Source organism: Eretmochelys imbricata, chromosome 3 (genome assembly GCF_965152235.1).
Source record: "Eretmochelys imbricata isolate rEreImb1 chromosome 3, rEreImb1.hap1, whole genome shotgun sequence".
Taxonomy (NCBI): Eukaryota; Metazoa; Chordata; order Testudines; family Cheloniidae; genus Eretmochelys; species Eretmochelys imbricata.
In genome coordinates, this window is record NC_135574.1 from 145,394,192 (window position 1) to 145,417,003 (window position 22,812).

The 22,812-nt window shown below is 37.5% G+C and overlaps 1 protein-coding gene across 6 annotated transcripts in view; it reads right to left on the reverse strand.

The window, feature by feature from the left end:
• HEATR5B (HEAT repeat containing 5B) overlaps positions 1-22,812 on the reverse strand; it is a 94,795-nt gene that overhangs the window by 12,002 nt on the left and 59,981 nt on the right. For all 6 annotated transcript variants that reach the window (XM_077813538.1, XM_077813535.1, XM_077813536.1 and 3 more), the window contains 9 exons: positions 21,750-22,001; positions 20,129-20,310; positions 14,585-14,653; positions 11,416-11,595; positions 8,335-8,572; positions 5,680-5,940; positions 4,131-4,258; positions 1,955-2,099; positions 633-902 (listed from right to left, as the gene is read on the reverse strand). In XM_077813538.1, coding sequence (XP_077669664.1) covers positions 633-902; positions 1,955-2,099; positions 4,131-4,258; positions 5,680-5,940; positions 8,335-8,572; positions 11,416-11,595; positions 14,585-14,653; positions 20,129-20,310; positions 21,750-22,001 — 1,725 coding nt within the window. The remainder of the gene's footprint in view (positions 1-632; positions 903-1,954; positions 2,100-4,130; positions 4,259-5,679; positions 5,941-8,334; positions 8,573-11,415; positions 11,596-14,584; positions 14,654-20,128; positions 20,311-21,749; positions 22,002-22,812) is intronic.

The following is a 22,812-nucleotide window of genomic DNA, read 5'->3' on the forward strand; positions in this document are numbered from 1 at the left end:
CTGGTCTGAAAGGTCACTACTGAATGATAGAAGTGCTCTATTCGATGCAGGGAATGAGTAATGCTGCTTCTCAAACACTCCTTTACTCAGTCATCCCTGAAAGCCAGAAAAAATGGGACCAGGAATCAAATCATAGGCTCCTGCATGGCAGCAGTGCAAGACTCTGGGCTAGTTTGTAGAAAAATTTTATTTTTAACTGAACATTTGCCATCCATTAATCACTAATTTGGACTACAGGCCAAGTATTTTTCAGAAATTATTTCCTCTAGAATTGTTATTAACTTTGCACCTCATTAAGGGCTCAACCTCAAGAAGTGCTAAACATCTGCAATGTCAATGTAATTTCTTGCAGACATGAGAGAGACCTCTGCTGTATTCGAAAGAACAGGGCATACAGTGCAAGTTTTGATTTTGCGATTTTCCTGATGTCCTGTGACCTGAAAAGCAGTCACCCTTAAATTGCTCTAGAATCTAACCTCACCATCAATAAATTAGCTTCACTTAAAGTGGTCTGCAACGGAGGTAACATTTTTAGTTACTGCTGTGTCATTTGGTCATTTCAAATTACAGGATTTGTCTTATATTTCTCATAAAACACATTCATTTATGCATATGAAGTTATAGTAGAATACCTGCTGGAGAGCATAGAGAAGGCAGGTCAGATAGGATGGTAACTGTGGCAGCCACAAGGCGAGCACTTTCTTCAGAGAGCTGAGGTTTGGCAGAAACATGACTTGGAGAGTCTGACATTTTTGGGCTTAGATGTGGCATATGCCGTACTAGGATAAACATTAGTAGTTCCATGGCTGCAAAGACAAGAGACTTTCCAGGCTCAAGACCACCAGTCTCACCACCTTCTCCTAACGCAAGGCACATTTCTTTTTCCTTTATGTTATCTTCATCTGCAGTGAAAGACATTTGGTTAAATAGTAAAGAACCCAAAATAAATATTAGATAAAATACACCGGAAGGTAGATAATACTTTGAGAAGAGCTAGAGGTTCACATTAATGTATATAATGTCAGACAGATCACACAGGTTAAGAAAAATACTACTTTTAAAAGTTAAAATGTACTGAGGGAGTTTTAAATTGCCTTAAAGGTTTTGTGATTGTAACAATTGACTTTAAAATTCCATAATGAGCCCAGAAATTGATAAAATTTAATAATTACAATGTCTGAAAACAGTTGCTGTGTTTCATACTTCTTTAAAAACTCTTGTAATAAAATTTTCATCAAAAGATGCCAACTTCTGCATGTTGCCAGGCACAATGTTGTGTAAAGTACATTAATATAATCGGTTTTTTCTTTATCTCAGTTATGAATTAAGGTTTTTGTAGAAAAAATATTCAAGTGCAATTCCAACCTGAAATGTGACTCTAAAAATAGTACTGTGGGATTCTGTGTACTGTCTCCATGATGTTAGTATCAAATGTGCTCAGTTTACAAGATTTTCTTCTGAGTTGCAGACTTACAAGCTACATCCTCTCCTTTGACATTGTCAGTAATAAAGTCTAGTAATTATGCCCTCAATTCCCCTATGCAACTCTGAATTCAAATGATGTTTTAGTGAACACATGTGATGTCCCACTGCATGCGTGGGTTTAGAAAGATGTAACTTACTGGGCTTCAATAAACAATTCTATTGATGCAGAAAAAGGAAACAAATGCATTCCGCTCTCTCTAAGCTGTGCTGGTTCTTTCTACAGCACTAATGAGAGTAGAAAGCAGTAAAACCTTGCCCTGCCCCACAATTATGCTCTGAGGGTGTAACTCTGAATACATTGAACAGATCTGTGGGATAAGGAGGAGCCATTTTTACCTAGTCAGTTTTCAGAGAAGAACCACACTTTAATAAATCTGAGTTCTTCTCCCAATTAGGAAATTTGTTGCTTTTTTCCTCTGCAAATGCAAACAACAGTTTTAAGTTTGTTTGTTTCTTTTTAAAGTCTTACTTAGAGTATTCCTTTTTTCTTGCAAGTAATCTTGAGCTGCTCTCACTATCTGCTGGACAACTCCTGTAACTAGCAGCTGGACTGAAGGAGGATCCCAGGTCAATAAGAGTCGATGCAGAACACTCAGAAGTTCAACACCAAGGAGCTAGAATAAATTAAAGTATTTTTTTAAATGTAAATTAAAAGTGAATGATTCACAGACCCCTAATTATCAGCAAAAATGGTTTCCAGTTAATCTACTGTTATTCTTAGCCATAGAATATTTTTTCTCAGTTTTAAAAAGCACAATTTCTTTGGTACACACTAATTGTGTTTCTCAGTTCACTTCTGAGAGAATCACTTTTGCATATGCCCCCACACTTTATCCTGTTATATCACTTATTTATTCTAAGTGAGTCTTTTTCACTCACCATAACCTGGGATTTTTTAAAAGAACAAAAATGGTTAAATTTAATCCCAAGAGCATGCAAACTGTGGTTTAGGAGGTTTATACTTGAGAAACACAAAGGATTGCTAGTCGGATTGTTCTTTTGTTTCTGTTTTAATGGTAAGATTTAAAAGGAGAAATTTTTTTTAAAATGGGCAAGTGTGCCAATACCCAAGCCTAATGGTATTAAATGGATGTATTTGGTTGAGTTTTGCAATTTACTGTCTTTTTTTTTAAAAAAAAATATATTTTTTCACCTCAGCTGCTTGAAAACTAATGTAGTTTGCTGGGAATGTGGAGATCTGATGCTGAAGGGAAAGCCTCCCATGGCCAAAGTAACCAACCACACACACAGGAGCACAAAGATGACAATTTTCAGAGTAACAGCCGTGTTAGTCTGTATTCGCAAAAAGAAAAGGAGTACTTGTGGCACCTTAGAGACTAACCAATTTATTTGAGCATGAGCTTTCGTGAGCTACAGATGACAATGATATAACTTTGCCCGATTTATGAGTAAGTAGTGTATTTTCCCCACAAAATAATAAATAATTAAAGCCCCTGTAAACACCATAAAGCTGCTAAATTGTGAAGACCCATGAAAACAAACTGTTTGAATATATCTGGGACATGGTTGTGATACTCAGAGAAGTGGCATTAGGCCCATTGAGCTCATGTGATCTGAAACATCTTCTGAATGGCTGACCATGGCGTTTATGCCACTTACTCAAGAGCAGGGGAGGGGACAACACATAATAGTTCACACTCAACTCTGTGGCTAGCAAAAATCAAAGTAATTGTAAATAAAGAGAGAGTATTTAGTCTACAGTGTTGCTACAGGACTTCCATACTACTTTCCCTATAAAGCCTTCTGTTCTACAAAAGTGTACAGTCTCTGTCAGAGATAATCATAAGGTACATCATCTGCTGTGATTTATCAGGCATTAAGGAAAAGAAAATGGGGTGATAAGTCCACTGCCATGATCTTTAGATTTACTGAATTGCTATTAAAAATTAAACATGAGTCACCAATTAAAATGGAAAAGCTTTTTACAGATCCCACTTATTCCTACACCAAATCATCACGGCAAATTAAATAGACCCTTTACCTCCAAGATATAGCAATATATTTCTGCTATGACAAATATTGAGTTTTGTTTATAAAGTTTTCCTTCTTGAATTTAGAATTCATGTCTCTCCCTAGGAGAATCTAGAAAGTTAGATATTGAACATAAAGATAGAAGAATATTTCCAGTAAAGCTGCTTTTTTGACTGCTATTATTTGTCATTGAAATTTGTTCTTTATTTAAAAATGGAACTTTTGAAAAAACATTTCTAAACTGCCTACTTTTGAAAATTAATGAAAAAAATTCTAAATGAAAAAAATGTAGCACATTTTTTGTTTTGCAAAATGTTGGAGCTTTTTTGTTATTGTTGTTTTCCTGTTTTTAACTTTACTAGGTCAGTTTTTAAAAATCATTAATGAAAATTTAAGGTAATAACCAATTTTTTTTTAAATCTACAGAAAAAGAAAAAATTGGATCATTCTGAAAAACAACAAAAATATTTTGAATTTGCCTACATTTCAGTAACGTTTTTTCCTCTAGTTTTGGACCAGCTCTAATTTTCAGGGACGAGGAAGTAAACAGAATACTGATTAATCACTGAACACTTACACACACGCATCTAAAAACAGAATAAGCCTTTGAGATTCACACATCAGTAACATATTATTAGGCCTATGTACTATACCTGATCCTCTGCAATATGAATTCTAGCACAAGGGGAATCCAGTAAAGTATGCAGTGCTCGTAAACAAGACGTGACATGTTCAACAGGCTCCTCAGGCCTGGGGGAACAGAGGAATTGTATACTAACACCTGAAAAGAAACACACAAAAAAAATCTGATTTCTATACCAATATGATAAGGGTTGTTTTTATAACATATTTAAGTATTTAAATGATGCGGAAGTTGGGATTGTTTGAGGATTTTTTAAAACACAAGAGTTATACTCATGTTTTATTTTTGCTATTGAGAGATATTCTTTGTATTAATGCCAAACCAGTCACTTTTTCCCAGAAAAACCAATATTGAGATAGTAAATAGTAAATAATCACGGTCACTAACCTACAGATCTGTAAAGGAAACTAATTTTTGGTCATTTGCTTTTGCAAATCTGTAAATTAAAAATCTGCCACTTTTAACTGTGTTTTTAAGTTTCTTTATATTACAATATTTTAACTGGAAAAAATAAACTGCAATAGAAGAGATCTTATTTTCAGGTATAACCTAGGTACATAATACAATTCTTCAACAAACATTTGTATTATTACAAATGTTTAAAATTTAAATACTCCAATTACAGTACTTTCACATGCAATCTCTATAAAGAACTGCCACTGTTTAAAGAAAGAAAAAACAACATTTATCTTTTAACAACTAATATGTCTCTGGGTTTATTGTACAAAAGTCTCAGAGTTAATTATACGACTGTCAGTGCAACACTGTTTTACTAGTTATTTGTATAGCATGGATCAAAAACTACTGAAAGATATACATAGATAAGCAGCGTACTGCTAAGGCATATATTCCAAATCCTACAAATCTATACACCTAGGCATTTCCATAGCCCTCAATACTATCGTACCTGAATGCTCAACTACTAACGGATGCTTTTCTTACAACACCCCTGTGAAGTAGGAAGTACAGTACTATCCCCAATTCCACACATGACGAACTCAGGCACAGCATAGACCAAGTGACTAGCCAATGTCACACAGGTCTTTACTGAATTATAATCTGATCAGGAGGTATAATCAGGGGTGCTGGAACAATTTTTAGGGCAGGGGGGAGGCTGCTGAGAGCTACTGAATCAAACTGTAAACCCTGTATATAGTGGAAACCACTTCAAGCCAGAGGGTGCAGCAGCATCCCCAGCACCCTGGGTATAATTTAATCTAGCTCATGATTCTAAAATTATAGAAAGAACACATGTCCAGAGAACATAATTTGTGTCATCTGAAATGTAATAAATATACTTTTTGTAGACACTAATGACTTATTTTTAAACAATGTAAAAATCAGATATAAAACTAATCAGGAAGATTTCATTAAAAGGACATGGAGCAGTGTTTTTCATCGCTATAAAAATCATTTCGGAGAGATGGGTTGCCAGGTGTAAGCATTGGAATGGACATATGGTCCATTTTAAACTGGCTAGATTTCAGGATGATGGTGTCCTTTTAATGCAACCACACGGTGGTATTAAACTTTGAAATATGATATCATAAGGCTCTTACCTAAAATTAAGTGCATTCTATCTTTATTTATCTCTGGCAAAGATTTAGTGGTAGATGGTGTTCCAGGTGCCTGGTTTAACATAATGGACGAGGCACGTTTCTGTGAATTAGGCATTGCTGAAGCTGCTTCTTCTGGTGACTCAGAAGCATTAAAGCCTGCACTGTTTAGCCAGAGTGCTACTGCATGTAGGATTGGAGCCCAGGAGTTCCGGTAGTGCAGTCTAGCTGTATCGATTGTCTCTGGAGTGTAAAATGCTCCACCTGTTAAATTAGCAAAGCAAATGCTAACTAGCAGAAAAAGTACACGTGTGTGTGAGAGAGAGGGCATATATTGTAAGCATACATATATAGGGAACATTTGCTGATGTAGATATTCAACTTTGATCCTTGTTACTGCTACCTGCAGCACAATTCTCCATGCCAACAGGACTAGCAGGCATCTGTATCATCTGTACCACTTCCTGTTCTTTGATCTAAAATATTTTTTGCTAGTAGATGATAAAGTGAGACTAAATTTCCTCCCTGTCCTAACTTTTTTCTATGCTGCATATGACTGAGGGAAATCCACAAAGACCTCAGAAACTGACAAAAAGAAAGACAAAGGACCAGGAGGATACGATACAATCCAAGAAATATCTGCAAAACAAAAGAAATATTAGCCACCCTAGAAACCTTAGCCATAAAAAGCCAAGTATTGGCTCTATATCTGAGTCTCTCTTTTCCTTATTTAAAGAAAAAAAAAGTTAAGATTTCTTAATTATGTCCCATTTACAGCTTTAAAAACAGCTTAAAAACAAACACCCAAAAGTCTGAAAAATCTGTTACATTTGTCACTGAATATAAACTCTCATTAATTTATAATTAATTTGCAAAGTTAGTAAAACCCAAATAAATCTTTTCAGTGGAAACTTAACCTGGTTCAGCTGTTTAAAATATTATCATACACTGTAATTCTATGGATATATTACAGCCTTCCATGGATTAGAATGCAACAATTTATTGATTTCCTCACCAGTGGCCCCAAGCTTTCTCACATTTGAACCAGTGTTGCATGTACATATCAGTATTTTTCTGAGTTGGACTGTGACCTCTTCAAAGCAGAGACCTTGTTTCTTCATGTGTTTGGTAAAATACAATATATGCCACTCAGTCTAAAAGACCCTCAATCCTGCAATCCTGCCTATACTTAACTTTAAGCACAAGTTGTCCCATTGATTTCAATTAATTTATTCACATCTGTAAAGGTAAATGTATGCAAGTGTTTGCAGGACTAGGGTATGTCTATTATTATTAAAATAATCATAATGTGATCATTTATATTATCATTCATGCATGTATTATATTATTCAATTCTCAATCATTATTTACTAATGTATTCTCATCTATTTTAATTCTCAATCATTAATATTTTCAGTGTATTTTTATGTTTTTATTATTCTAAAGTATGAACTTAGGCTAAAATTTCAAAACATGGTTGACTAAATCCATGTCTAGTTATCTAAAATAAAGTTCCCTGGTTTTCAGAAATGCTGAGCACTCACAACTCCCACAAATCAATGGAAGCAACAAATACTCAGTATCTTTGAAAAATAAGACAACTTTATTTTAGATAACTAGACACGGACTTAGGTAATCCTGGAAATGACTAATCGTGTTAAAAAAATGTGTACTTTATATTTTATATAAACTATAATCATAGAAAAGAATAGTATATATTATAAGTTATGGGGAAACTTTAGGAATTAAATATATTTCAGACTTGTTTCATTCAATTTAAAGAGTGAGCAATTTTAGAATGAATTACACTTAGAGAATCTTTGTGTATTTTACTGTTGCTATAGTGCTTTGTCGAAATTAGAATTGCAATGAATGCTAACAAAACTAGATCTGTGTCACTGAAATGCCAGAGAAAGCTATGACTAAGTTTGAAATTCAAGTTAAATATATTGGCTTTGTTTCTGAACAGAATGTAGAAACTTCACTTGATTTTCTTTGGGCATGATCCTGCACTATTAAGGTCAACGCCAAAGTTCCCATTAGCATCAATGGTAAAGTTACAGGACTTCAGTGAAAATGCAATGTTATGGGTGGGATAAAGTTCTATGAGTTAGTTAATCACTAACTTTACATTATTTCATCCCATTTATAGAACAGCTGTTATAGGTAGTAGAGATTTTAACATTTGTTCTACTCCAGTCATTTTGAAGACTAAACACGGCAACTAACACATCCTGACTCTAGAGACAAAGTCACAGGAAATATAGCACCAAAAGATATTTTCGATTGTTGAACATTTTTCTAAAGTAACTTTTCTGAAAAAACAGAGGCATAAATGAAATAAAAGATGTTTGGGATGACATACAAAACTCAGTTGTCGTTTCACCACACAGCAGTAATAGGTCATCTAAAATGCACACTGATGAAAGTTTATACCACTACACAAAACATTTACTTCAGCCTTAGGATTTCTGTCTATACATAACGAAAAAGGTATGCATCCAACCGTTAGAGTTATGTTAGCGTTTCTGTAAATGCAAAACATATTTGGGAAGTGAGTAATTAATAGAAGAAATTCAAAATTCCTTCAACAATTCCTTACCAAGATCTTCATTCTGTCTTTCATAATCATAAAAAAAAATGAATTGCTGTGCTTACCATCTGGTGGAAGCTGACTAGCAAATTCAGCTGGTAAAGTCAAAAGAGCATAGTCTTTCAATGCAGCTAGCCAAAGGCGACTCAGGATAGGCAGCTCAGGTTGTACAAGTGTTATCAAACTGTCTGGCGGTAGCTCATCTACAGTACCAAAATCCTCCTCCTCATCATCCGTATTCTTTATTGCTCGCTTTGGTTTGGTCTCTGCTTCCTTTTTAATTTTCATAGCTACAACATACACCTATAAAAACAGATACAAAACTTTTTACTTTCAAATTCTAAAAAGAAAAAGAAAAAAGCCTTCTTTCAATTAAATGACAAATTGCACTTGTAAATGACCTTTGTTTTAGCTGTTATGGAATATCATGAATAGTTTTACATTTTTGTGACAGTATGAAAATACTTTAAAAATACTGCAAAATATCATACTAGAAAAATTTATGCTACACAACAGAGGGAAATAAAGATAGGAAGAATGAAAAAGCTATTATGTTTTATCAGTCTATATTTCCAAGTTAAATCTGAGTGTGTTGCTAACATTCACAGCAGAGTGTAAAGCCAATCTGGCTACTCAGACTTTTAACCTGAAGAGTGTCAGTTAAGGCTCTTTTCACAGAAAATGCACAAATTTAACTTAATTTAATCTATTTAGGAATCAGTTTAGTTACATCAGTGCAACTCACTTGTAGGTTTACTCTTAAATCAGTTTAGGAAGGAATAAAATCAATTTAGTTTCATTCAGGTCACATTCTGTGTGTAGCTCAGGCCATGTGAATAAGTGTTTCTTCTTTTTTGATGTGTACTGTTCTGTAGAGGGTCTGTAAATTGGTATCTGTGGTACCCAGCATGGAGAGCTGAGGGAAAATTTTAAAGCACTTACAGAAGGACACATATTATGCAAATAAGCAGAAAGATTGGGGGAAAAGATTTGCAATAGGAACAAAAAGCAGTGTTTTTAGAAAAGAAATATAGCAGACATAAATGTCCCCACACAACAGATGCTTTGCTTCAGATCAAAGCTGAAAATAGCTTAACACTACAGGGCTGAAGTGCTAATACTTTCCTTATTTTCTCAAAATAACTTCCAAGGAAATTAAATGCAAGAGAACTACAGTATGTTAATGCAATAGAGAAAACAAAGACCTGCTTGTGCTCAGCTTCTTCAAAACACCATTCACTAAAGTAACACTTTATAAAACAATGCACAATCGCATATATAGCCAAGTTCACACAAAGTAGTCTCTTTAATCAGTACTTTTATTCTTGCATTATAAAATGTATAGTGCAAATGGTTTCAGAAAAGCTTTAGTAAGACCTGGACCCATCTGTGTTCCATTTGGCACACCATATTCAGGGTCCTCTGTAATAGCTTTCACGTCACACCTGCTCATTAAATACACCCACATTTAAAAGGTTATTCACAATACAGTAGTTCCAGCCAACAAAAAGAGCACCCTCACCATTAAAAATACAGATTAAAACGATAAATGAAACCAGAATATTTTTACAACATTTCATCATTTAGAGTGTCTTGCAGCACAGTATTTACATTTTAAAAATATTTTCTGTCCAATAATTTCTTATGCTCACTATCTCATCTGACTCCTATATTAACTGTTGGCCTGATTTTCAGAGGTACTAGACTCCCACTGCTCCTATTAACTTCAGTCGTATTTGTGGGAGCTCAGCCCTTCTGAAAATGAGGCAATTTTTCTACTACTTCATCAAACTACTCACACTGCTAGAATGACAGTTCATGCTTGGCCAAACATTCAGATAGTTTCTCTTTCGAGTACCTTTTAATTTAACCCACATGGACATCCTAATTAATTACCATACACAGTGTTATTTGTGAAATCCATCATTTTTAGATACTTGTATGTTCCTTGGTATCTTACATTCCCAAACAATGACTTCAGTAGCCCTGTAGTTTATTATTCCCTATTTGGGGAATTCCTGGCTAATTAGTAGGACCCTACCAAATTCATGGTCCATCTTGGTGAATTTCATGGTCACAGGATTTTAAAAATCATAAATTTCATGATTTCAGCGATTTAAATCTGAAATTTCCCGCTATTGTGATTGTAGGGGGCCTGACCCAAAAAGGAGTTGTGGGGTGGTCACAAGGTTACTGTAGAGGGGCTTTGCGGTACTGCTACCCTTACTTCTGTGCTGCTGCTGGGGTCAGTGCTGCCTTCAAAGTCGGGCAGCTGGAGAGTGGCGGCTGCACAGAAATGAGGATGACGTAGCATTGTATTGTCACCCTTACTTCTGCGCTGCTGCCTGCAGAGATGGGCCCTTAGTCAGCAGCTGCCACTCTCTGGCCGCCCAGCTCTGAAAGCAGCAGCACAGAAGTAAGGATGGCATGATATGGTATTGCCTTCCTTACTTCTGGACTTCTGCTGGCAAGGCACTGCCTTCAGAGCTGGGTACCCGGTCAACTGCTGCCGCTCTCTAGCCACTCAGCTCCAAAGGCAGAACAGAAGTAAGGATGGCCATACCATGACCTCCCCAAAATAACCTTGCGAACCCCCTGCAACTCCCTTTTGGGTCAGGACCTCCAATTTGAGAAAGGCTGGTCTCCCCCATGAAATCTGTACAGTATAGGATAAAAGCACACAAAAGGCCAGATGTTACCAGGGGGACGGAGGGGAGACCAGATTTCATGGTCCATGATGCTTTTTTTCATGGCCTTGAATTTGGTAGGGCCATACTAATTAGCTATGCTTTGATTTAACCAGCTCATCCTTGAATTTTGTTTTTAAATGAACAGGCAAGGACATGGGAAGGAAATCAACATCTGACAGAGTCTGGAAATTCTCAGGGGGCGTGGGTATGCACAATGGGTGGGATGGAGGAAAGGTGGAGCTGTGGACAGAGTTAGACAGAGAGAAGATGAAGCACTGCAGAGACAGGCATGGAGAACCAAAAGCCTGGAGAGGGTGGGAGGAAGTCAGAGTAGCTGGAAAAGATAGAAGCTTTGGGGCTGGCTGGCCGGCCAGCTGGCTAAAAGGATGAGAAGTTGCAGCTGTGCTACAGTAACTAATCTGAGGTATAAGGTAAATATAAATGCTGAATGTTTACCTCAGCCCAGGCTTTCAGGACTGCCAGTTTTTCCATAGTCGTGGCACTCTCTCGGTAAAGCTGACTGGAAGACCCCTTTCCTGCTTGCACTTTGTCCAGGGAGGAGACAAGGAGATTGTGAACTCGGCGAAGATCATTCAGGTCACTTACAACCTCACTTCCTATCCATGTGCTACATACCTAAGCAAGAAAATTTAAAATCATTCTCAAAGATTTTTTTGGAAGGAATCATGCACAATGATACCTGCTCAAGCAAGCACAGATTTTTTATGCAAAGTTAAAATCTTTCTGTAACATCCTAATAGCCCCCTTTGACAAACAACAGTCTAGCTAAGTTCTTCCTTTTCATGATACTCTAGACAGGCTTAAATCAGTAGTTACAAGCATAAAGATGGTGTTTGCAGAGCTGATGGCATCTGCAATATATATTGTAGATACCTGTAAAATATGCCATGTAATATTAAGCAGAGATGTTTGTGTTTATTTATGAACCACAGTAACTAGCATAAACAATAATATTTTTACTCTGTTCTTGAGTATGTCAGCCTAATCATGCAAAATACAATTTTTTTCATCACATTTGTTTTGAATTGTGTACTGGATACTAGCCCTTTTAAAAGTAACCTATAAACAACTTTTTTTTTTAAATCTAGCAATTGTAAAATGACGTACTAAATGTCCCCCAAATCACCAGAATAAGATGGGCTTTAAAGCACACTAACAACTTCTTTCCTGTTTCAAGTTATTTTTTAAAACGGTCCAATTATCCATATCTTAGCATGTCTGTAAAAGTTTTTTTCCCAAAATCATGTCCTATAAAAATCAATAAAACATTTTTTGGGACTATGAGTGTTTGGGTTTTTTTTAAAAAACTTAAACAGATCCTTAAGATTTAGACATCATGCAGACCACCTGTTCAGCACTATGCCCCAGCAATCATCCTCTTAAATACAATCACACTTTCGAAGCTGTAACACCACAGAAAGAAGCCCATTTATAGGGGTTCCGTAAAGTTAAAGATTTCCAGTGGGGATAATGTCTGTGACAAGCCTTGTGACAATTACTAGCTTTGTATTGAGCTGAATAATGCACCTTCCCCCAACTCCTTTCATGGAGAGGAGAGCTGTGAAGGTGGGGGGGGCATTTTCCAGTATTACTGCGTACTGATAAGATGACAATGGGAGACAGATTCTCTCTTTATGACACCCAATGCCACCTAGGAGATGGGAAAGCACCTTTATTACTGAGTCAAAAGGCACCTAAATTCCTCCTCTGTCCAACATCATCTTCACTTCAACAGGTTCCCCAGACAAGTTGAAGGGAACAGATGTCATTATCCTTCTTCCCAAGTAATGGAATCTTCCATTCCTCTGCAAGGGCCGTGTTAGAGGTATAAAAATTACACTGTATGTCATCTATAGGAGGTGACAGCAGAATATTCACACATATATGAACATGAGTGGTAGGCACAGTAGAATCTTAACCCACTCCATCGTAAGCAGCGGTAGCAGATTCCCCCCACACATGGAGGGAAGGCAGTGGAAGAATTTTGTGCATCTCCTTCCCTCAATATGGGCAGGTTACAACATTTCCCCTGGACAACGGCAATTCTTTGATCCCAGTGGAACTGTTGGGCAGGGAAGGGGGAAGAGGCAGATTCATGGGGCTCAAGTTTAAAAAAACGTGTCTCTCTCTCTTAGCTTTCTGGTGCAGCTGGTCAAAAAAAAAAAAAAAAAAGAAGAAAACATTCTCCACACAAAAAAAATTGTCAGTTTATTTTCTGTGTTTCTTTTAAGTTTTCCAAACCAGCTATACTTGCTGGTCAAATTCTAGGGTGGCACTGGGGCACCATTGCCTCAAATTATTTGATCAGATTAAAGATACCTATTTCTCAACATATCTGTTAGCCTCACAACAACCAAAACAAAAAGCACTATATGCAAGTCCCATTTTCAATTATGGTTAGTAGCAGTGTATTGTCGAAGTGCCTACTAGCCCTAGTACTGGACCAGGACCCTTCGTTTAAAAACAGATATCAATAAAGTTATAAACCAGTATTTATATGTAGCTATTTACCACTGGTTGCAGAAAAGCAATACAAAAAGATTTCTTAACGTAATGCCCCAAAGGATTTCTGCACTACTGAACAACAAAATATATTACCTGGAGCCTCTATCAGTGCTCCTAATAAATAAAGTTTCACAAAAAGAAAAGGAGTACTTGTGGCACCTTAGAGACTAACCAATTTATTTGAGCATAAGCTTTCGTGAGCTACAGCTCACTTCATCGGACACCATCATAGGGCCTAATAACATCAGCCACACTATCAGAGGCTCGTTCACCTGCACATCCACCAATGTGATATATGCCATCATGTGCCAGCAATGCCCCTCTGCCATGTACATTGGTCAAACTGGACAGTCTCTACGTAAAAGAATAAATGGACACAAATCAGATGTCAAGAATTATAACTTTCATAAACCAGTCAGAGAACACTTCAATCTCTCTGGTCACGCAATTACAGACATGAAAGTTGCAATTCTTCAACAAAAAAACTTCAAATCCAGACTCCAGCGAGAAACTGTTGAATTGGAATTCATTTGCAAATTGGATACAATTAACTTAGGCTTGAATAGAGACTGGGAGTGGCTAAGTCATTATGCAAGGTAACCTATTTCCCCTTGTTCTTTCCTGACCCCCCCCCCCCCCAGACATTCTTGTTAAACCCTGGATTTGTGCTGGAAATGGCCCACCTTGATTATCATACACATTGTAAGGAGAGTGATCACTTTAGATAAGCTATTGCCAGCAGGAGAGTGGGGTGGGGGGAGGTATTTTTTCATGCTTTGTGTGTATAAAAGATCTTCTACACTTTCCACAGTGTGCATCCGATGAAGTGAGCTCTAGCTCACGAACGCTTATGCTCAAATAAATTGGTTAGTCTCTAAGGTGCCACAAGTACTCCTTTTCTTTTTGCGAATACAGACTAACACGGCTGTTACTCTGAAACCTGTCATGATAAGTTTCCAAATTTTCCAGTACTGGGGATATCTACTACTATTTTTCTTTTCTCACTCTTTTCCTAAAAACAAGAAAAGAAATCACTTACACATACACTTTTGAAATATGTCAAGTTTTTACTACAGAGTCTTAATATTTTTCTCTGTACCTGGCAGGCTTTTGCTGTTATGTCAGAAGGGGTATCTTGGGAAAAAGCTGGTCTTAGAGCAGCTCCAACCTACGTAAAAAGAAAAAAAAATAGGATTAAATGAGGCTTACAAACACACACAAAATGTATAGAGCATAACAGAGTGCTGGATTTGGCATCAAAACTCCATCAACAGTTATCCTTATTTTATGCTGCCTATAGAAATTTGTAATACTATGCCTTTAAAAAAAATAACAACCTTTGTACTGCACCTTTCACCCATTCCTCCTTACAAGGAGCATCTCCTTTTTGAACCACATTTATCTTTGTCACATACAAACATAGTGTCCTCTCATATTACTGAGAATCATTCACATCAGAAATGTTGAATCATGAAATTGCTATTATAGGTCTTGTTGATTATCATGGAGATATTCCCATAACAGCTACAGCTATCTGCCCTATTACTATTTTCATTGTCTTTCTGTAGATGCACTTAAAAACGTCTACCATTTGAAAGGCTTTACCAGTGCTATTGGTATTCCTCATTTTAACTCTAATTATCTGTCAAACCAATAGGATCTTTCAAAATAGAAAATAACTTAAGTGCAACCACTGTAGATTCTTTATTCATAGTTTAAACAGGTCCCTGGTAGTGTGGAGCTTACAGCCTATACTTGGTCAACTACTGCTGCTTCTAAGGTTCTGGGGATACCAACACTACACATAAGGATTGGTGGAACCCGTTGAGAGGGGTTCGGTCACAGAGACCCCCTTGGGACTGTCACCCAACATGCTGAAATTACCTCTCAGCCCATTTTCCCCGCCAGCTTGCGACTCCAGAACCCTGCCTTGTTGAGCCAGACACGCTAGCCTGCTGCAACACAGACCCAGGGTCTGGTCCATGTCCCCAGAGCTGCAGACTTAACTGAAAACAGCTCAGCAGGTTACCTGTCTCCAGCACCAAGATACCCAGTTCCCAATGGGATCCAAACCCCAAATAAATCCGTTTTACTCTGTATAAAGCTTATACAGGGTAAATCCATAAATTGTTCACTCTCTATAGCACTGATAGCTGTGCATATCTCTCTGTTTGCTCCCCCCAGGTATTAATCACTTACTCTGGGTTTATTAACAAACAAAAGTGATTTTATTAAGTATAAAAAGTAGGATTTAAGTGGTTCCAAGTGAAACCAGACAGAACAAAGTAAGTCACCAAGCAAAATAAAGCAAAAACACGCCAGTCTAAGCCTAATACAATAAGAAACTGATTACAGGTAAAAATCTCACCCTCAGATATGTTTTAATAAGCTTCTTTCACATACTAGACTCCTTCCTAGTCTGGGCCCAATCCTTTCCCCTGGTACAGTCTTTGTTAGATCCAGCAGACATTTCAGGTGGTAAGCAGGGGTTTTCTTATGACTGGCCCCTTTTGTCCACCCTCTTTTACAGCTGTGGCACAAGGCAGGAATATTTTGTCTCTAGGTCCCCATCCCTCCTTCTAAATTGAAAAGTACCAGATTTATGGATAAGATGGATTCCAGTATGATGTGACATGCTCACATGTCCTGTGAGACCCCAGCCTCCACTCTTCCTGGGCTTGCCCACATATACACAGGAAGGTTTGCAAGTAAACAGAGCCATTTACAGTTCATTGATTCTGAAGCTCCCTTAATGGCCTCCACTTAATATGTTTATATCAGTAATACAAGTTTATATCTTATTCTCCTAACTCCAGACATAGAAATAATACATGCAAACAAATAGGATGAACACACTCAGTAGATTATAAGCTTTGTAATGATACCTTACAAGAGACCTTTTGCATAAAGCACATTTTAGTTACATCATATTCACATTCATAAGCATATTTTCATAAAGCATATGGAGTGCAACATCACACCCGTAGCCTCAGACAGCTGAGCCCAGCAGTTAAGGGCAGAGTTAGCCTGAAGCTGGGAGATACTCTGAATAAAGTCAGTGTTCCAAAAGAAGTGATGCCTTGGTTGGGCAAGTTTGATACTAAAAAGTTTCAAAGGGCTTCACTGAAATAACCTAACATGCCGTCTGAAACAGTGCCGAGGCTGTGGTAGTATCTCCCCACAATTTGGATACACTGCTGCAGAGCCCTGCATTGCCCCAGAGACACGGACAATCTCTATGCCCTGCATGAAGTCTCAACTCATGTTTCCTCAAGACAGTCTAAACCCTTTGAGATTTTCATGGCTGGATTTGCACTGAACTGACAGTAATTGTGGGGAGGACCAGCAGATTTTCAGGCATTTTTTCTGGGACTGGATCCGTGAGCAAATCTCACAGGCTGAGACAATCAGGGGTCTTTCTCAGGCACAGCATGAATTGTGCAGTCTATTAGGGACATTATTCAACTGAATTCTGAACATTTATAGTCACTGAGACACTTCTCTGTTTTGAGAAGGAAAAGCAGAGAAAACAGAACACACGCACAAAAAATACAGCACAAGCCATCTCAGAGTTTGATGTGCCAGAGAACTACTTTGACTAGTAATGTAGACTCGGAGGTTGAGAGTGAAAACAATGGTCTCAGTGGAATGGGAGAAGATGGATATAAAATACAGGATACATCAATATGGAGGCAGAACTTAAGCCAGAGCATAGTAGGTGTTCTGAATGCTGGAGAAGGATAAGTGGACTCAAAGCTCTGGATGCACTGACAACTCAGCACTATCCTCAGGAAGAAAGGTTCCATGGAGCACAAAAACATCCCAATCAGGAATGGAAGAAGGAGATGCAAAGACTTAAAAGAATTAATTACACTCCATTCTGGCAGGAGCTGGTGTACCACAACTGAATTTTGTTTTCTTTTTAAAGGAGCAGAGCAATGAATACCAACAATGGAGCACTTGCAAAAAGTTATGGGGAAAAGGCTAAGTAATAAAGCATCATGAGATTCTGGATGCTCCACAGCTGAAGAGCTGGTTGAAATCCCAATGAAAGAGACCACTAGAGCAGGGAGGATAACTAATCAGCTCAGGAGGAGTGGTATGAAATTGACCAGCTGGAATCAACATACCTTAGAACTCTGAGACAAGTATTGTCAGAGAGCAATTCCTTGTATTTGGGCATGAGCAGGTCTCTGGTGATCTTTGTGATAGCAGTTTCACTGGAGTGAAGAAAGCAGAAGGCAGGTGGAAATGGATTAAGCAAGGGGTGGGGAGAGAGACAAAGAAGTCAAAACAAACAGCCCTATTGGGGAGATTCTAGGTACATGAAATGAGAGGGTAGGTGAAAAGGTAGCCAGAGCAAATGGAAGGGTTCTTCAGGATAGGGCAAGCAATGTGGGAAATCAGCCAGAGATCAGAGAGGTGTTGAAGATAGGTTGGTGCTGAGAGAGAGACAGCACGCAAGCCCAAAAAAGAACCTGAGGCAAGAGGGACTGGGTCTAAGGGACAGGAGTAGGGGTTATAGGCAGACAGAAAGACAGAGAGCTCTAAGTCAAAGACTGGAGTGAAGAAGAACAGAGTTGAAGAGGAGAGTTGATAAATCCCTGACAGATAGTGTCAACCCTGTCTTTCAAAGTATTTGACAAGAGCCCAAGCAGAACAGAATAGAGAAAGGGTTCTCAAACTGGGGATCACAAGGTGGTTAAATGGGGGTCATGGGCTGATAGCCCCAAGTCTGGCTATGCATGGGGGGACTGTCAGCCCTGAGCCCCCATTCAATTTAAATTAAATTTAAAAACCCTGATTTTAATTTATAAGGACCGGGGTCACACTCAGAGGCTTGCTGTGTGAAAGGGGTCACCAACACAAAAAGTCTGAGAACCACTGGAATAGAGGAAGAATGAAGGAGTGAACAGGACAGAGGAGAAAGTCAAAAGTGCAGAAGAGCTGCTGAGTGAAGCACACATGGAACCTATTCAGGGAGCACAAAGCAAAGCCAAATGTACAGTGGTTGAAACCAGCATAGTCATGAGACTTCCACTACAGTTGCTCCAGTTCCTGTTGGAGCTGTGCTGTCAGGTGGGAAGAAGACAGCAGAGACCCCTGCCTCAACAGTTAGCCTTCTCCTACAACAGATATCCCAGGAATTACAGAATTAGGAATATGCACTGCCTCTCTACTTCTCTCATCAGATAATCCCTCCCATTCGAAGAGACAATTCTATATAAATTAGAATCGAGTGTCCTGTCACTTCTAATTCCCTTCCCATAGGTTCTTCCACCAAAGGGGATTAAATGGACCAGTGAATTATCTTGGACCATAACTAAAACTTCTTATGTAGTTTATATGCCACATTTAAGTTTAATTATAAATTGGAGATTTTATATTCCAGATTTTGTACATATCAGCAAAATATGCACACAGCCAACATTGGTAGACTAAGTAGGACTCAGTTTTATACCTTATGCCATAAGATTGTGAAATCAAAAACACAATAACTTCAAAAGTTAAGGTCTCCAAAACAACATGAAATCAGTCATGCAGCAAATGGTATTCTTTTAACAAAATAAAACCATAAAGGCAGGAATCAGAATAACTGCATACTTTGCACATACATAGCTCCCTATATCTAAAGATCGCAAACTGCTTTATAAAAACATTAAATAACCAAAAGGGGCAAAATGAGTTTGAATCAATTTTTCTCATTTTATAGTCACTCGTCACTGTTCTAAAGAATATTTCTCTCCTCTGTTGCTGTGTGAAAGACCCCCACAAAAACTGTGGAAGCTCACCGACTGAAATCCGGATCCGGCAAACATTTACATATGTGCTTAAATTTTGCACTAAAGTCAATGAGACAATGTGTGTGTAAATATTTGCAGGATCAGGACCAACAGCAAAATTGACTATACATGCAAAGTGTCATCAAATGCACAAAGTAAACAAACAGAAAAAACTGAGGAAAAAAATAATCTCTTCCAGTTATAGTAATTTTAGGGGTAACCCACTATTCTCACAACTAAGTAATTCTGACCAAAAACGATTTTTAAATTGGCTATCTCCTTTAACTCTCACAACACTCCTTTGAAGTAGGGGTTCAATATCATTCCCATTTTAAGAATGAAGAAATTGAGGCACAGGGTTTGAGGGACTTAACCAACCTCACACAACAAGTCAGTGGTATCCAGGAATAATAAACTCAGATCCCAGCTTCCATTCCTGTGCTTTCACAGATTTCTGGCCTAATTTACAGAACAGGGGCACATTCATTAATCCCTGAGAAAAATAGATTTATTAGGTTCAATCTGGAATGGAATCAAAGTGCTCTTTTCAAATTTCTAATTCTGCCAGAGAAATGGCCATTATGGTTGCCAAAATACAAATGTTCACCCTAATATTTAGATTTCAAGGATCAGTGGCAATTGATTTTTTGGAACTTTTGCCAGTTACTAAATTATAATAAATAGGTAGAGGAGATACAGAAATAATTTTGAAGGGGTAAATAAATTGGTGTCTGCAGTACATTCTCACACACACAAAGTTCCTTCACAAGTCATTTAAAACTACAAACTGTTCTCAAAACTGACACTGGCATATTGACAGAAAAATATACAGTTTCCTAAACATATAAAGAAGGACTCACATTAGCCTGATACTGCTCCAATATCACATGACCTGGAAACTCTGGCTCAGGAACTGATGCAAATTTCTTGATAATGTCTTCAAGTGCCTGGAGACCAGCCATCCGCAGCTGGTTGCTGTGATCAGTTGCAGCCATGAATGCCATACGGATGAGGTCGGAGAGATGGAGCACTAAAAGATCATCTGAAAATAAAAATAATAAAGTCATCAACTAAGTTAAAGATATCCAACTGATGTCCATATCAACACACCTTAGAACTCTGAGACACTTGTAACTATTCACAAATTTCTAACAGGGAGAGTATGTTATAATATGCAAATTTCACCCAATCTTGAAAAAAAAATTAGTTGCGTATGTTGAAAAAAATTTAATTGAATATACTTTTTTTTATTATTAATATAAATGATCACTTCAGATTTCTGAAATGCCTGTTGTGAAAAACTAAGTGTTATGAATTTGAATCAAAGTAAAAGAAAAGGTCATGAGAAAAAATTGCTCTGAATGTTAAAATACTTTATGTCCGCTTTGAGAACATTTTGCAAAAACAGATTTAATGACTTGTTCCTCATGTTGACAGAAAACCTTGAATGCAATTGCTGTTACAGTCCTATGCCTACAGTGACCCCTGCTGATAAGGGAAGATCTGATCAATTCTAAAACTCAGGTACTGTAGCCAGCCACTGAGTATTGCAGGTAATATTAATATTTATTTGGGTGCAAATGGGGTTATGTCCTCACTTCTTTGGGACGAACAGCTGGATCCAGACCCTGGGTGAAAGAAAAATGTGTGACGACAGCAAGGGGTAGAGGAAAATAATCCAGAAATCAGTAACATTTCTGTGGAAACTTTCTTCATTTGTTTCTCTTAACATCCTAATCTTAGGTTTTAATGCCAGATATTGTAAGTAATAATTTTTTAAAAATGAATTTCCTTAATTTATTAAAATGTGATAATGAAAAGGACTAATAAAAATCAACAGAAAAGTAGTAAACCCTACAGATGTTATTTTCAAGTCTCTAGATTTTAAAAGAGTTTGTAACTGGTTATGCGAGAACATCTGTGAAGAATATAATGTGGGGAAACAGCACACGACTACTGAAATATGGCTGACTCTCTCATGTTTACCATATAATTATGAAATAAATCAACTGGAATATAAATACTGTACTTACATTTATAGAGCATAGTACACAGAGCAGTATAAACAACTCATTGGCTGTATGCAATTTTAGTTTGTACTGACTTTGCTAGTGTATTTTATGTAGCCTGTTGTAAAACTAGGCAAATATCTAGATGAGTTGATGTACCCCCTGGAAGACTTCTGCGTTCATGTGCCCGTGGTTGAAAACACTGTGTTAGAGTGTAATGAGAATTATTTATTGAGGTGTGGGGGTCTGTCAGGGAAACTGGTCAATGTGATATGTGGTGATGAAGACATGCTAAAGGAGTATACCTTAACTGGACATTTCTCTGCTTTTAATAGTTTGCATGGATAGCTGCTCCCCTTACTCAGGCTTACCTGTTCTTTAACAAAGTTTTCTTTTTGTGGGTATCTTATACCCTTAATATATCTCTTTACAGCTAAGTTTAAACAAAAACACATGCAAATGCTTTAATTACTTTTAGGGTTTCTGAGTTTGGCTGAACGGGCCATGGCCAGATCAAAGTGAGCCTTATTCGCATTCTCACACAGCATGATAATTCGACACAGGCAATCGGCAGCAAATACACGAGTGGCCCAGCGAGGAGCCACAGAAGGCTTCGATTTATCCTCTTCACCCAGAGTAGTAAACATTGTGTCATCATCCATCTCATCTTTCTTCTCCGATTCTTCATCCTTTCCTCCTCCCAAAGGAGCTGCAGTGCTCATGTCTACATCAGAGACACAAAGTCATAAAATTTAGCAATTCCACTGTTAGTAGTAATTTTCAGAAACAATTTACAATGTGAAGTTGTCAACTCTTACAATCCATTCAAAATTAAAATGGAGACTAACTTTTCTATAGGAATTATGGCATTTGAAAATGGAGAAGGGCACAGTAAAGGAATATTAGTAAGTAAAGGTGTTTTTTCCCTTCAGCATACTAAAAGTATCCTTCATCTTTTTGAAAGATAAGAAAATGACATTCCTAAAACTCTAGCTCTCTGAAGGTATCTATTACAAAAAATCCCCACTTCCGGGTCCTGTAGCTTAGAAATTTAAACTGTTAAACTGTCAATGCAGAGGATACGGCTGTTACCCATGCCTGAACTCTCATTCCCTTGTAGTAAAAGATAAAATGCATATTAAATGAAAACAAAATGAAAGGCCAATATTGTGGGAAAGGCAAGTGGGCAATTTATTCTAGCACCACACACAAACATGTTTGAGAACAAGCATTACAGGTACTGAAAATAATTCTATTTTCTCCAAATTTGACTACTGTAACAGATTCCCAGTTCAGGATATGAACAAAATGTCAGGGATCTCAACAAAGACTATTAGCTAGAAACTGATATGGAAAACCTCAGTATCATTTTGATGCTCTGAGAACTGGACAAGGGATTGATTACACGAAAGCTACCACAGCAACAAGAAGAAACTTAGCTTATCCCTCTGATATCTCAACTGAAAAAAGAAAAGGAGTACTTGTGGCACCTTAGAGACTAACAAATTTATTTGAGCATAAGCTTTCGTGAGCTA